Here is a 15,953-nt window from a genome sequence, read left to right as displayed (position 1 = left end):
GCGGGGCAGATATTGTGTATTTGATTGTACAGAGATTTTGTAAATATTAATATGATATATTCTACACCAGCAATCTGTCCGTTGATAAAGTTGTTTTAACTGTTCAGAGCCAGGTTTCCCAAGCACGACTCACAATCCCAATGCAGACAGAAAATGCATCATGACAAGACAGAGTTATTACCTTTGCTAATAATTCTATTGGGGCTGTAATTTAAAACTGTTGGCTAATTGTGCTGTGACTGATTAGATTAACTAGATACTAAGTTTTGTGACATTAACATGTAATTGTGTTAAATTTGCTAATTGGATATAGAATTAATATATATATACATTTTACATTTATTACCACTTGTTTGTATACATTTCCCCATTGAATTCAAATCCATTTTACTTCTTTACCAAGGTTATTTCTTAATCTAAGTTCAACTTAACATTAGGTGGCGATGAAAGATGTAGTTGTTGAATCAAAGCTTGTTTGGATGCTCTTTGGTGGCCTCAGTGGGGGGGGTTGCCTGTTTTCTGTCTGCTGGATTTCAGTGCTGGTTGTTCACCTTGGCTCGCCTGCATTTGGGAAGTTTTGGGAATCCCAGTGCTGGTTGTCAGCGTCAGTTCTGCTGCTGCTTTTAACTCTGATTTGGGGGGGAAATGGTTTTTAAAAAGTCAGTTTAAAAAAATGGCTCCCTGCCTTGTGCAATGTGTATGTACTGAAGTGAAGAGATTTTTTTTTTCTAAAGAGAAATAAAACTAAAACTGGATGAGATTTTTTCTGGATATTTCTTTATTGACCTCGAATGAAAGGTACACTGCAATCTATACAGAAAAAAGATGAAAAGCATGAAGTAGTTAGGAAAAAAACGCTAATAAACTATAGCTAGTTTAAAGGTGAAAGCTACAATTAGAGTCCGTAACTATTTATTTATTTGTTATTTTTTATTTTTAAAAAAAAAATTTTTTTTCAAGCTGACTGGATGAGATCTCATCCCGTGGGGTCAAAATGATCATGAGAACGGTGAGCAAAGATCCCAGAACCACACGGGGGGACCTGGTGAATGACCTGCAGAGAGCTGGGACCAAAGTAACAAAGGTCACCATCAGTAACACACTACAACGGCAGGGAATCAAATCCCGCAGTGCCAGACGTGTTCCGCTGCTGAAGCCAGTGCATGTCCAGGCCCGTCTGAAGTTTGCCAGAGAGCACATGGATGATACAACAGAGGATTGGGAGAATGTCATGTGGTCAGATGAAACCAAAGTAGAACTTTTTGGTATAAACTCAACTCGTCGTGTTTGGAGGAAGAAGAATACTGAGTTGCATCCCAAGAACACCATACCTACTGTGAAGCATGGGGGTGGAAACATCATGCTATGGGGCTGTTTTTCTGCCAAGGGGACAGGACGACTGATCCGTGTTAAGGACAGAATGAATGGGGCCATGTATCGTGAGATTTTGAGCCAAAACCCCCTTCCATCAGTGAGAACTTTGAAGATGAAACGAGGCTGGGTCTTCCAACATGACAATGATCCAAAACACACCGCCCGGGCAACGAAGGAGTGGCTCCGTAAGAAGCATTTGAAAGTCCTGGAGTGGCCTAGCCAGTCTCCAGACCTCAACCCCATAGAAAATCTGTGGCGGGAGTTGAAAGTCCGTGTTGCTCGGCGACAGCCCCAAAACATCACTGCTCTCGAGAAGATCTGCATGGAGGAATGGGCCAAAATACCAGCTACTGTGTGTGCAAACCTGGTAAAGACCTATAGTAAACGTTTGACCTCTGTTATTGCCAACAAAGGTTATGTTACAAAGTATTGAGTTGTATTTTGTTATTGACCAAATACTTATTTTCCACCCTGATTTACGAATAAATTCTTTACAAATCCTACCATGTGGATTCATGGATTTTTTTTTTCACATTCTGTCTCTCACAGTTGAAGTGTACCTCTGGTGCAAATTACTGACCTCTGTCATCATTTTAGGTGGGGGAACTTGCACAATCGGTGGCTGACTAAATACTTTTTTGCCCCACTGTACATAAAATGAGATGCTGAGCTTCTTTAGAATAAAATCTGCAAAAATACTGCACTTTGCCAGAGGGGGTGCTGCAGATTCATACAGGTTAATGAGTTTCTGAACATAAATTTCTGAACATATTTCTGAACATAAAACATATATAAATAGATACAGATCTGTATGCACTGGGACTGAATATTAAAGTGGGCGTCCAGTGTATCTCCACTAAAATATTTCGGCAGGCATTCATTGGTAAGTCAGGGCGAAAATTGGCAAAACAATCCACCTCTGGGAGAAAACATTTTAAAATCAATTGCAAGACAGATTTGAAAAAACAAATTTTGAACATTTTTAAATATGGCACTGCAAAAAAGTGAAAATAAAAAAATACATATATTTTTTCATTATTATAAAAACCCAGCGGTATATTAGCTGGCAGATATTATTACAATTGTTTGCCGACCACTATCGGCAAACAATTGTAATTTACGTGCCAATAAATACAAATTTTACAAGTAAAAAGTCGGTGGAAGAAACGCCTTTCGGCCATGTTAAAAGAGTTGACTTTGCATACACAAAACATAGATCTGAGCAGAGTTGGGTAACGAGAAAAAGACTCATTTACGTGTTGTTGTGACATTAAAAAACGTTTAGGGTCGTTGTAAGTACTCATAACTAAATACACACAACAAATGCTTGGGAATCTGCTGGTTTCGTGTACCTGAAAAAACAATATTATTTTTACTGTTATCACTATTTTTGCGTGCATAGCGTTTTGTGTAAGTCTAAAAAAACTCATCTTCAGTCCTCCAATGGCGGAAGCGTAGCTCCACTGCAGCGTGCTGATGCGTCGAAGGATCAGCCAATTAGCTTCCACTTCTTATCAATGGAAGTTCTCTGTGTTACTGATGAACACTTGAGTCATGGAACGGTGACGGAGGGGAGCGGAGATTATCTGGAGGCTGTAAGCAAACACCCGTACTTCTCACTTGTTTTGTGTTTTAGTCTTGTTCAGTACTGCTCTGCTGTTTCTGTTCCTGCTCGTTTTTCTTTCCAGTTCCATTCCTTGACCCTCTAACCCACATAGGCTATGTGTTGATGTTTACTCTGTTTTGACTTGTACTGCAAAAGGCTGCTGCGAAAAACAGCAGAAAAAATGCATTTACCTGAAAAAACAAAGCATGCTTTTAGATGACAGTCATAATAAATGAATTGTACTAATTTACATTTCTTATGGATGCTTTCCCCTTTTTGTTTTCAAATGAATATAAAGTGAAATCAAATATTCTGTGGCCACATTTTACAACAAATTACAGTCTTCAATGACTTAATGTAAACTTTTTAGTGTTTCAGAGCCAAAAGGTTTGCATTTTACTGCAGGGTGGAATTTCTGTGTTTCATACGTTTGCTGGTAGCACAGGCATGCAGACTAACAACCTGTTATTTTGTCAAGATAACATTTTGAGCAACATATGACATAACAAAAGAAGCTGCACACAAACCTTTGGACAAACACATGAGTGGAGTTGCAAAAGCACAGATAGGCCAAGTGCAATACTTTACATTTTAGTCTCTTGTTAAGGTTTTAATTGTCTGTTTTTTTTTCTGGTGTTTTATTTTGAAGGTTTGCTGTTCTACTGGCTATTCTGTTGTATTTGTCACCACACATAAAGCTAAGACCCAGGAGCTGATTTGTAAACACAAATTTAGCTAATGTGAAACCTGGAGCTTAAGAAATGGAAAATACACATTTTGCATATCAACACAATCTGACATCGCACAGACTTTGTACTCAGGAGCTGGCAGGTTAAAGACTGGCTAATGTTCTCAGCTGATCCTCGCCTGTGAATCGAGTTGGCTAATCATATATAGGGTTCACTATTTAAGCTGTTTGAACCTGCCCATATCTCTTGCACTGCTGCAAGCTGTTTTGCAACCCACTTCGACCCCATCCCTTGCTTTCATGCAATATTTAAATAAATAAATATCATATTGGTATCTTTCTACCTGCCTACAACAGAGCCATAACAACACATATAAATTACTTCAGGTAGAAATGACAGTCCCATACTAAAAATATACAAAAGTTTTAACTTAAAGGATCTAAGTGAACTACATATGCACCGTTTGTGGCATTTGCATGGTCAGTGTTTACAATAAATGTACTTTGTTTGAGTTTCTTGACCTACTTTTCAACCATGAAATCTGTGAAGTCGGTAACTAAAACAACTGACTCTAAACTCTAAAGGCCATTATGGTGTCCAAAAAGACTACATCATCTTTCTTTGTTTTTTGTTATTAAAATGTTCAGTAATTGCTTCTTTTGACTGCTCCCATATTAGGAAGGGGTTGGCACAGACTTTTACGCTGCAGCCATCCTTCCTGACACAACCCTCCCAGGGATTTGTGTCTCCTACTGGTATGTGAATGTGTAATAAAAAAGTTTTACACTGTGTATTTATGTGACATAACAATAACAAATACATAGGAAAATAGGTTTAATGTTATACTTATTGATAATGTAATTTCTACAATTTCTCAGGAGGTGGCAGAAGGCACACCGACAAATGAGGGTGATTTAAGAGACATGTAACAGACAGGTTTGCTGACATCAGCTGGTTCTGTAAATGGCTGGAGGGATGGCAGTTACCAAGCAGGAGACACTTGAAGGAGGCAAAAGTGCATCTGGAGTCCAGACCGAGCCTGAAGGAGGCTGGGGTTGGATGATTGTCGCTGGTTGTTTTCTCGCTACCATCTGCACCCGAGCAGTAACCAGGTACCAGTCCTCACTTTGAAGCTAATTATGCTTAAAAACTACAAAATCGCTTATCCATAGATTTTGCTGTGATTTTCCCATTGTCACTACTGGGCACACTCTTTATATGCTTGTGATACAGCTTCCATTTAGTATTTCACTGTATGATTTAATCTGTTATTAATTTAAGAGCACCAGGCCAACAGCAAATTATTTCCACTCGTTGGTGCACTTAAATCTTTATTCTCCACAAACTACTCAACATGACTTCACCTCCAGGTGTACAAAGCTCCAGCTTAGCCTTTTGTAGCAGGTGTTGGATTATTACTATGCAATATGCAGTTTTGACATGTAGCTGTACTTAGCAAGACTTTATGTTCTTAGATTATTAACACCTCAAAGTTATTACTTGGCAATAATCCATTCTGACTCACTTCCAAGGTTTAAGCGTCTCAGCAGCCATATTTTTTTTTCTACTAAGACTTTGAAATCCTGCAGAGATGTTTCCACATTTACGTCACTGTACATTACTTTCACAGGTCTGCCACAATCTGGTGTTTGGCTTTAATTGAAGGTTATCTCTAGATTTACACTATAGAAACTGACTGGGTGAACAAACTGGGTGAAATGTGTAATTTTTAAAAAAAGTGACCTGTATAGTTTACAGCATGTGCTGGGAAGAAGACGTTTGGTGAAGTGTTGTGTTTTTCCATGTAATTTACTAACATGTTCTTTATAATACTCAGTATTTCCCAACCACCCCAGCTCACGCAGGACATAATGTCACTTGCCATATATCTCAATAGATAATATAATCTTTCAACCCTGTGAGGTCACCCCTATAGTTTACATTTGATTTTGAAACCGTAGATTTTCCTGGGGGGAAAAAATATGTTTTTTTGTTTTGTTTTTTAACACCTAACAGAATGTTAGAGAAAACGTCTTAGCTTGTAAAATTGAAGAACAAAGCCATTCATCCTCTAGTTTGTTTCTCTGCCTGAAATAAAAGCTAACATTGCTAAAGCTTTTGTAGTACTGGCAAACAAAGTACAAGAAATGAAAAAGTGTGTAATGATGAAAATAATAATGCATCGAATTCTGTTTTAATGTGAATTTTATCAAGGCGGTGAGTGATTTACAGCACTGTTCTTGTCTGAGGCTTCAAGAACAAGAAGTCCTGCCTGGTGTTAAGTAACAGACAGCAAGGGTGAATAAAAATACAGGTCATGGAGTGCAGAGCCCTCCAACTGTTTGATATAAATGCCTGTCATAACCTGATAAACATTATATTGGTTGCCAAGTCTGACAGACTAGGATTTGGCAAGTATTAAATAGTCTAATTAATATTGCATTTGGCCCAAATCATCACCCAAAGTTAATATATACATGATATAGATAGTGGATGTAAGATCCCATCTTAAACTGACCTGAAGATACGGTGTTAGCCCAACTGACAGACTAATTATGTTTTATCTGTTCTTCGATATGAAGACTTTCTCTTTTCTTATTGACTTAATGTAATAAACCTCTTTGAAGTTGTTATTGAGGAAAGCTACTAATCCTATTATCATCAGTTTATTGCTTTATTTCACTCTTCCTTATTCATGTCACAAACAATCTCTCTGTATGCAGATGTGTCTCCATGTTCTTTGTTGAGTTTCAAATGCACTTTGAGAAGGATTACTCCAACACGGCCTGGATCCACAGCCTGATAGACTCCACCACTATGCTTTGTGGTAAGATGATCATTTGCACCAGTTATCAAAAGCACTTCAAAGGCTAACAGTGTATATTGGGCGATCGTGGCTCAAGAGTCGGGAGTTCGCCTTGTAATCGGAAGGTTGCCGGTTCGAGCCCCGGCTTGGACAGTCTCGGTCGTTGTGTCCTACACTTCACCCGTTGCCTACTGGTGGTGGTCAGAGGGCCCAGTGGCGCCAGTGTCCGGCAGCCTCGCCTCTGTCAGTGCGCCCCAGGGTGGCTGTGGCTACGATGTAGCTTGCCATCACCAGTGTGTGAATGGGTGGATGACTGGTTGTGTAAAGTGCTTTGGGGTCCTTAGGGACTAGAAAAGCGCTATACAAATACAGGTCATTTTTTAAAATTTTTATATTCTTATCAAACCATACACAAGTTAGGAGGGTATAGTTTGGCCAGAAGGGGAAGAAACAAATCTTGTTGCGATTAACAGGCGTCTACACAAACTTGCTTTCCTTTTGAAAATGAGGCATTAATTGGAAAGAAAATCTTATGAATAAAACAAATCTACTGAAACTGTCTCTGCAGCTCCTCTGGGCAGCTTTCTTGGGAACCGTCTGTCCTGCAGAGCTACAGTGATTCTCGGAGGCATGCTGTCATCTGCTGGTCTGATTATCAGCTCCTTCGCTAACAGCCTGGAGTATCTTTATATGTCTCTGGGTGTCCTCACAGGTACATGTTCATGATACTCGGCTGTTATCTGTTATCTGTTGTGTACTGCAGATAACAGTTAACAGCCGCATGGGGGACTGCAGCAGTACTCCATGTGCACACGATCCTGTACACACATATCTAACATACACAGCATGATCTTAAATGTAAGCACAGAAGATTAAATGGTAACAGCCATGCGTCAACAGGGAACCTGCCTGGTTGTTGGAGATCTTGTCAAAATCATCTGGAAGGCTCCTGATTGTCATGGAGGGACAATGATGCCACCCACATTGCCAATGCATTAAAAGCATACCTGGATAGAAAAACACGCAGTGTAACATAAGTCATGGACAGAGCCCAAACCTCAACATTATTGAAGCATTGTGGGATCATCTTTATAGTGAATTAGGGCTGCCACGATTAGTCGACTAGTCACGAGTACGTCGACTATCAAAATCGTCGACGACTGATTTAATAGTCGACGCGTCGTTTGAAGCTTTGAAAGATCACAAAAGATGCAGGAATAAGTAGTAGGATTTAAGCGTGTAATAACGGACTGAAACAGAAGATGGCAGCACTGCATGTACAAGGATGCCAGCTGCCGTTAAGCTGTTAGTTTTAATATTAGTCTTATTATTCTTTCTGTGTCACAAAAAACATATTTTCAGGCGAGAATGTAGCTGTGTAAACCTCAAATATCTGCTCAGTTTATCAAGACACCACATATTTTCAAAAGCGCTCTGACGTTTTCGGAGACGTCTGTTACCCACTAGCTCGATAGCTAGCCGGGGTTACAGGCTCACTAGAGCCCGTGAGAACACCGGACTCCCGGCAAATCGTTTTCAAACCCACTGCCGTCTTTCGCTACTCAGGTTAAACATATATAAGTCACTTAGATAACTTAAAAATTTTATTGTTTGGCCTTTTTTTAGTATTTTATTTGTTCCTGAGTAAATCGGTTTGGCTGAGATTAAAGTTATAGTTTTTACACAGCTGAATAAACATCAAGCAGACAACTGATCATCAGAAGTGTGAGATGCTCGAGAATATACTCCGGTGTGCTGTTATATTTTAGATAGCAAGGAATTTGTTAAACTTCACCGAAACAATCTGCAAATTTCATTAAAATTTAATAAACACTATCATCTTGTCTTTACTTTTAGTTAGCACATACCTTAAACACTTAAAGCTGTAAGCTAATGATAGTTATATAAGAGCAGATGCATGCTGGTGCAATAAGCTGTACGTTTTACGTCCAATGGATGATGATCTGATTAGTCGACTAATCGCAAAAATAATCGGTGACTAGTCGACTATCAAAATAGTCGTTTGTGGCAGCCCTATAGTGAATGAAACAAAAGGTGGCCAAAGAAGAACTTCAAAAGTCCTTCAAGAAGCCTGGAGAACTATTCTTGAAGATTACTTAAAAGAAATGACAAGAAAGCTTGCCTAAGAGAGTTCAGAATGTGTTGTACATATTCTGCTACTTATATACTGCATTTCCACACATGTCTGTACATTTGATGTGTGGCTCAAGACTTTGACACAGTACTGTACAAACATCTATATACAAAGACACAAGCTACTTTTGACTGGTCGCTACAGCGGGTAGCTACACATGTTTGATTTGGCACATTTTTACTACAGATGGCCTTCAAAGGGTTTGTGGGTTAAACCATTTAACAGAAAGATACCACCGACAGAACCTCAGGGAGCCTCGACCTAAATTGTGACCACTTGAAGGGAAAGGGAAACAGTTTTTTTTCACTTGTTAAAAAGGAGAAAAAAACAGAAGCATTTTTACAGGGGAAAATATAATGATATGAGCCGTGAACGTTAATGATGATCTTACTGTGGCGTTTAAATATTGTTATACCAAGTTGCTTTGGGGGAAATATTTGCTAAGTAAATAGCAGATTGTAGAATGGCACATATGAGAGCTTCTGATGAGATTTGGCAACATATGGCAGATCTCCCAAACTACAAAAACCCTTTATTCATTCTCTGCAGGTCTTGGCTTTGCTCTCAGCTACACACCAGCCATAGCGATGGTTGGGAAGTACTTCAGTGAGAGGAAAGCTCTGGCTTATGGCATTGCTCTGTCTGGTAGTGACATCTTTACTTGTCTTCATTTTTCTTTCTTTTCACTGATACTTTATTTTTCTCACCTCACCTGTTCATTCTTCCTTTCACCGTTTCCACCTGTATGTATTTACTGTGTTCCTCTGTGCTTTTTTCAGTCTGCTTTTAAGTTCCTCATCCCATATTCCCCCTTCACTCTTTTCGTGTTTTATTTCATTCCATCAAATCCAATGTTACCTCATCTTTAGGCAGTGGCATTGGGACCTTCCTCCTGGCTCCTGCAGTGCAGCTCCTTATAGAGTATTATTCCTGGAGAGGAGCGCTGCTCATTCTTGGAGCATTTGTGTCCAACTTGTGTGTCTGTGGTGCCCTGATGAGGCCGCTGGAACCAAGAGGAAGTCAAAGGTAAGTTCTTGGGTATTTTGGTGTATTTTACTTGGATATGAAAGAAATATGTTGCCAAAGTAAAACTACTGACAGGTAAAATGGATAACATTATTCATCTCATTACAATGAAATGTTCTTCTGGTAAATGTTACCCAAATGGCAGCTCATGACGCAAAAACTGCTCAAAGAGCCACAGTTGTTTACCCCCAAATTCCAAATATCCCAATTCGATTAACTACCTAAAGGATACACTAGGAAAAAAACCTGATCCATCTTGCCACAGATTTAAAAGATCACCTAATCCTTAAAAAATTGAAATCTAATTATTTTCTTATCTTTCTCACTCTATCTGAAGGACATGGGAGAGCAAGCTGACAAAATTTGGGAAAAACTGCATGAAGACAGTGCTGGATTTTAAAGTCCCTGAACAAATATCTGCTGATTGTATCCAAGTGGACCACAAGCAGCTGGATGTAAAGAACTTAAAGGGTCCTCAGGGGCTCCTCATACCAAACGGAACATTGAAAAACTTTGGACTTGAAAAGGGCAAACTAGGTAACATAGCATTTCTTCCAACCCTGGAGCCATCTGATCAGAAGTTAATAGATCTGAAGATAGGGAAATGCTTTTTATTTAGCAACTCACTAACAGACACAATGCTAGGCAACATTGAATTCTCAGATCTTAAGCTACCCAACACGACCGAGGACTTGATATTGGTGGAAAGCATTAGCTTGAGCAAAAACTTGGCAGACATGGATGGAAAGATAGAAGACTCAAAATTTAATGAAGCCAAACAAAGTGACAATAATCCTTTAGTAAACCCTTCATCCAGAGCTCAGTGCTTTTGTTTCGAGTCCAGGGAGGAGTTTGGCTTCCTTTTGATACCCAGCTTCCTGATTTTGTCCATGTCATTCCTGTTTATGGCGTATGGTTGCAGCCCTCCAATAGTTTACCTGGTTCCTTATGCCCTCAGTTTGGGGGTGCAGCCTCAGCATGCTGCTTTACTCATGTCTGTATTTGGAGTCTGTGGAATTGTTGGCAATATCACATTTGGATGGATCACAGATAGGGGGTAAGTATTAACCTGGAGTGTATTTTTGTTAGTTAATAATTAGTTTGTTGTATTAAATTCAAAGTTCAGTGGTGATGGATTTCCTTCGTTCTAGGTGTGTTAGGAGGTTTCGCATGCTGAGCTACACGGTGGCGATGGCCATGGAAGGCCTCTGCTGTATGTTCATGCCTTTCCTTAGCTCCTTCTCCCTTCTCGTGCCTTTTTCCATACTCTATGGGTACTTTGATGGTGCATATGTAGCACTAATACCAGTGGTGACTTCTGACACTGTGGGCTCCACCTATCTCACCTCAGCTTTGGGTGTGGTTTACTTCCTTCATGCCATACCCTACCTGCTCAGCCCTCCCATTGGAGGTAAGGATTCATGAATATACTACAGCAGAGTTAAGAGTCAAACTTTGTTTGTTCATCCTAATTATTCCCCCATGCATGTTCTAGCCTCTATACCAACCTTTTTAGGTCTTTTTTGCCTTCTAGAATCTGCTGTTTGCAAAGAACGAGCAGCTCTCTCCACTTGTTTTTGTTTCATAAGCCATAAGGCACCACCTAATTTTCATTCTTCATGCTTTTACATCCATATTTTCAGAAATAACTGTGCAGAAGTTTGAGCATAAACTCTGTAAAACAATGCCATTTTGGAGGAAAAATAAGTCCTACTTTAAAATATGGATTAAAAAAAAAAGTGTTTATCTTTTTTCTTTCCTATTTCTCCAGGTTGGTTAGTTGATCGGACGGGAAACTATGCAGCAACTTTCTTCCTCAGTGGGGCTTCCTTTATCTTCAGCTCTGCAGTCCTAGCAGCAGCCATGTTAGTCAGACACTGCCAGAGGTCCAAGTTGAACTCAGCTGCACATTTAAACCCCAGTCACACGGCCGCTGCAGCTCTGCAGAGCATCCTATGACATGTCAACCTTGCTTCTTATTCACTGTCTGCACAGGTGCCGCTGGTCTGTGGGTGTACTAAGATAATAATAATAATGTGTGACTGGGCTAAAGATCAAGAAGCAAGTGGCCAGGAAGGAAAAAATATAGAGTTTTAGTTATTTCACAGTGACATTTTCCTGTTTGTTTGTTTTTTGTTGTTGTTTTGTTTTTTTAATGACTGGATAAATATTTTCTATAGTAATTAACAGTATAGTCTACTAACTGTCTGAAGTAATTTTGCTTTTTAAAAGATGATACTTGAGAAGTGCCTTCCAACATAATTTAAAAATGAAAGTTCCTCATGTCTCTTTATTTCTGTTTTTATATTGAAGACCCGCTGAATGTGAAAATGTAAGCTAATCCTAATTGTTGTTGTTTTTTTTTGTGTGATTCTACAACTTCACCTCCAAAAAATGTTGGCACGCTGTGAAAAATGTGAATAAAACAGGATTGCATTCATTTGCAACCCACATTTCATTCACAATAGAAAATAGAAAACATATCAAATGTTTAAAGTGACATATTTTACTGTTTCATGAAAAATAGCTCCTTATATTCAATTTGAAGACACAAAAAAATTGTGAAGACTTTAAATACTTGATGTCATATCTTTTCGAATCTGGAAAACCAGTATTGGATGTCTGTTGTCTTTAGGCTCTGAGACAGCACTGCATTGCAAACAGGCATGATTCTGGCATAGAAATCACTACATGGGGTCAGGAAAACTTACAGAAATCATTGTCTGTGAGCACAGTTCACTTTGGCATCCACAAATAGAGGTTAAATATCATGAAAAGTGGAGTCCAGAAAAACTGCTGTCATCTCTGGGTCAAAACTCATTTAAAATTCACTTAAGCAAATGGAAGCCTGTTCTGTGGTCAGATTCATCAAAATTTGAAATGTATGTTTTTTGGAAACCATGAATGCTGCCTCCTCTGAACAGAAGAAGACTGGGACCATCCGGCTAGCTGCCAGCACTCAATTCAAAAACCAGTCCAGTGTCTATAATGGCCATTTGCAATATAGAAAGACACCATCAAGCTTGAAAGGTATGTGCAGATTTTAGAGCATATTTTCCTATCCAGGTGCTGTTATTTCACCTCATCTTTAGGCAGTATTTTCTGCATATTTCAGCAAGACAATGTTAAACTGCATACTCCAGTTATTAGAACAGCATAGCTTCTCAGTAGAAAAGTCAGGGTGCTGAATTTCCCTACTTCAATTCAGCCCTTTTACCGACTAAAAAGATTGGGAACATAAAGAAATGAAAAAGACTTTATTTATACAGCATCAAATCACAACAACTGTCACCAAGGCGCTTTATATTGTAAGGGAAAGACCTTAGAATACTACATTCAGAGAAAAATGCATCAATCATATGACCCCCTATGAGCAAGCACTTTGGCGACAGTGGGAATGAAAAACTCGCTTTTAACAGGAAGGAACCTCTGGCAGAACCAGGCTCAGGGAGGGGCGGCCGTCTGCTGCGACGGTTGGGGTGACAACACTGCTCTCCTAGAAGTCGAGCAACAGCTCAATTCCCAGACATTTTTCGATTAATGTTAAAACACGAGGGGAAGCTACACAGTGGTAAGCACAGCCCAGTCTCAACTTACTTGACACACATTGCTGCCATCAAAATTAACAATTTTTTTAAAATGATGCATCATATTGATATGTAAAAAAATTTGGAATGTTCTGTTGTGAATAAAAAACGGGTTCACTGCATTCTGTTTCTATTTGCAATTTACGCAGCATCCAAACTTTTCTTGGAAAATTACATCAAGGTTAAGGGGGTTGTTTTTAGCCACCAGGGGGCAGTAGGCCCATGTGTGCACTGTTCACCCTCTGTCACTAAATCATTTAATGCATTTCAAAAAGTTCATTCAAAACAGATGTTCTTGCAGAGACTGCTTATTGATGTGGGGAAGTGTAAATTCAGCTTGAGGAAACCAAAACAACAAAGCAAAATAAATGAAAGTTTACAACCGAAATTCCCTTGTCACCAACAATTATGAAGTCTATGCTGTTTTAGAATGAATCTAAACTAGGACCGTATTTGTGCTGAATGTGCATTGTTTGATCCCTTTATTGGAAAAATAAAGAATACAGAATAGCTATCTTTACAAAAGTGGAAGTCAAATTTAATGTTAGTACAAACTGTAAAAATGGTGACAATTTAAACAGGTTTAAATTTGGACCTTTATGTGTAATAAATAATTCTGTGTGAAAGCAAAATGTCCAGTTAGGGCTTTTGTGAATCATCTGAATGCTGGACATACACTGAATTTGTTTATGATTTGTGGTGTGTTATCTATGGATTTAGAAATGTGCATCGTGTGAGTTGATGCCTGTGCATTCAGGTGTGTGTTTGTTGGTAGGGGTGGTGTGGGGTGGGGGATGTTCACTAAAGAGAACATCCCGTTCTGGGTGTATCCGCCCACACACGGGGAGCCCTGCATTGTTCCGCTGCTGAAACCACCATTTGTGTGTGTGTGTGTCTGTGTGTGTGTGTGTCTGCTGGGTATTTTTTTTCTTCTTTCTTTTCTGCATTTTGAACAGTGACTTTTGTGTGTCTGTCTGTGTGTGTTTACCTATCACACAGTAAATGCATGTGTCTGGCTTTTTAAAAAATTATCAGCACCCTAATATCTTCAGTTATTCTTTGTCATTTTTGTGTTTGTTAAGCCAGAACCAAGTCGTCACACAGAAATGACAATAAATTAAGCATTTTTACGACAAAATACTACACAACTATACTTTTAGATCAAAGGAAAACATCAGTTTATCAATCAATTAAAAATGGTAAATGGCCTGTATTTATATAGCGCTTTACTAGTCCCTAAGGACCCCAAAGCGCTTTACATATCCAGTCATCCATCCATTCACACACACATTCACACACAGGTGATGGCAAGCTACATTGTAGCCACAGCCACTCTGGGGCGCACTGACAGAGGCGAGGCTGCCGGACACTGGCGCCACCAGACCCTCTGACCACCACCAGTAGGCAACGGGTGAAGTGTCTTGCCCAAGGACACAACGACTGAGACTGTCCAAGCCGGGGCTCGAACCGGCAACCTTCCGATTACAAGGCGAACTCCCAACTCTTGAGCCACGATCGACCCAATTATATCAGTATCCGTCAAAAAAAGAATGCCGTCCATAAAAGTATTTTACCTCTACATTTTCAAAATGAGCCCACCCGAAACCTTGGCTGATTGTGACCTACATTGTGACATGTTTTCACACCTTGGCAGTGTGATTAGGTAGAGGATCATTAGGGGGTCCATTATCCCTCTGGGGGGGACACTCCCACAGGGCTTAAATCTGGGACTCTCCACCATTTGACCCTAGAACCGAAAAAGCTTCTCGGATGAGAGGTGAAACATCTTCAAACAACTTAAAGAAGTCCAGCGCTTTTCTTTCTGAGCTCCTTAGACCTCTACTTGCAACATAGATTTTGTTGATCTGTCACAAACATCTTTTAACCTTCAGTGTGTGAATGGGTGGATGACTGGATGTGTAAAGCGCTTAGGGGTCCTTAGGGACTAGTAAAGCATTATACAAATACAGGCCATTTACCATTTACCGAGATGACTTCATACGATGCAGTGTGCTGTGAAAAACGATTGATAGCACCCAGTCTAGAAAAGGGTGAGCTATTCAACAAAGGTTGTTGTGGTCTGTCTGTAGCTGTATACAGACGTGTGATGTTTTCTGTGAAGCTAGAAATCTGATAAGGTAGTTCTGTTTCCAGTAAGCAGTTTTGTGTTAAACTATGCTGTAATCCAAAATATACAGTTGCATACATTAGGTGCTCATGAAGGTGAGCCACTGCATTTGGCTATATGGTTATAGTTTCTCACTTTTAGTCTGAAGTGTGTGAAAGAGAATCCACCTCATTGATTCACTTGTTTTTTAAAGCAGCTGGTGAATGTTGTTAGTAGCACACAATTGCTGTCAGATAAATGGTGGCATAAAAAATACACAAGTTCTTACTTCTGTAATTGTTTTGTTAAGTAGGAATGCTAAAGTAAAATACAGATACCTCAAATCTGTAACTGGGTACATGACTTCTGTTAGATCATCTGAAAGCCTTTACAGGTGGCCTTGGTGATTAAACCTTGTGTGTGTGTGTTTGTTTGTGTGTGTGTGTGTGTGTGTGTACTTTTTAGTTAGAAGTTTCCAATGTGTAGGTGGATGCGTGGGAGGCAAGCAGAGGAGGGGTTTCCTCTGAGGTTGGCATCCCCGAAGACACCAAAAAAAAAGAGAAAAAATACAGAAAAAAGGACTTCCCCTGTAATAACTCAAAC

At 39.5% G+C, this 15,953-nt stretch overlaps 1 protein-coding gene across 5 annotated transcripts; it reads left to right on the top strand.

Moving 5' to 3' along the window:
* The first annotated feature begins 2,891 nt into the window (after nt 1-2,891).
* On the top strand, nt 2,892-12,096 carry LOC113035482 (monocarboxylate transporter 12-B-like). 5 transcript variants are annotated; one of them, XM_026191082.2, is made up of 10 exons: nt 2,892-2,969; nt 4,348-4,424; nt 4,548-4,781; nt 6,393-6,496; nt 7,044-7,187; nt 9,180-9,275; nt 9,500-9,656; nt 9,994-10,713; nt 10,808-10,869; nt 11,428-12,096. In XM_026191082.2, the coding sequence occupies exons 3-10, from the start codon at nt 4,633-4,635 to the stop codon at nt 11,613-11,615; spliced, it is 1,620 nt and encodes a 539-aa protein (XP_026046867.1). In that variant the 5' UTR covers nt 2,892-2,969; nt 4,348-4,424; nt 4,548-4,632; the 3' UTR covers nt 11,616-12,096. The 5 variants fall into 5 exon arrangements, with proteins under 5 accessions (XP_026046867.1, XP_026046866.1, XP_080143956.1 ...); XM_026191081.2 differs by having other exon boundaries at nt 10,808-11,067; XM_080287830.1 differs by lacking the exon at nt 7,044-7,187 and having other exon boundaries at nt 10,808-11,067.
* Nucleotides 12,097-15,953: the final 3,857 nt, after the last annotated feature.

This window comes from Astatotilapia calliptera, chromosome 13 (genome assembly GCF_964374335.1).
Source record: "Astatotilapia calliptera chromosome 13, fAstCal68.1, whole genome shotgun sequence".
Classification (NCBI taxonomy): domain Eukaryota; kingdom Metazoa; phylum Chordata; class Actinopteri; order Cichliformes; family Cichlidae; genus Astatotilapia; species Astatotilapia calliptera.
The sequence above is the reverse complement of the archived record's forward strand: the minus strand, read 5'-3'. Positions and strand labels throughout refer to the sequence as shown.

Coding starts and splice junctions, on each gene's coding strand:
- LOC113035482 (XM_026191081.2), top strand. CDS start 4,633: ATGGCTGGAGGGATGGCAGTTACCAAGCAGGAGACACTTGAAGGAGGC. Junction 4,782..6,392: donor TGCACCCGAGCAGTAACCAG/GTACCAGTCCTC, acceptor CTCTGTATGCAG/ATGTGTCTCCATGTTCTTTG. Junction 10,714..10,807: donor GGATGGATCACAGATAGGGG/GTAAGTATTAAC, acceptor CCTTCGTTCTAG/GTGTGTTAGGAGGTTTCGCA.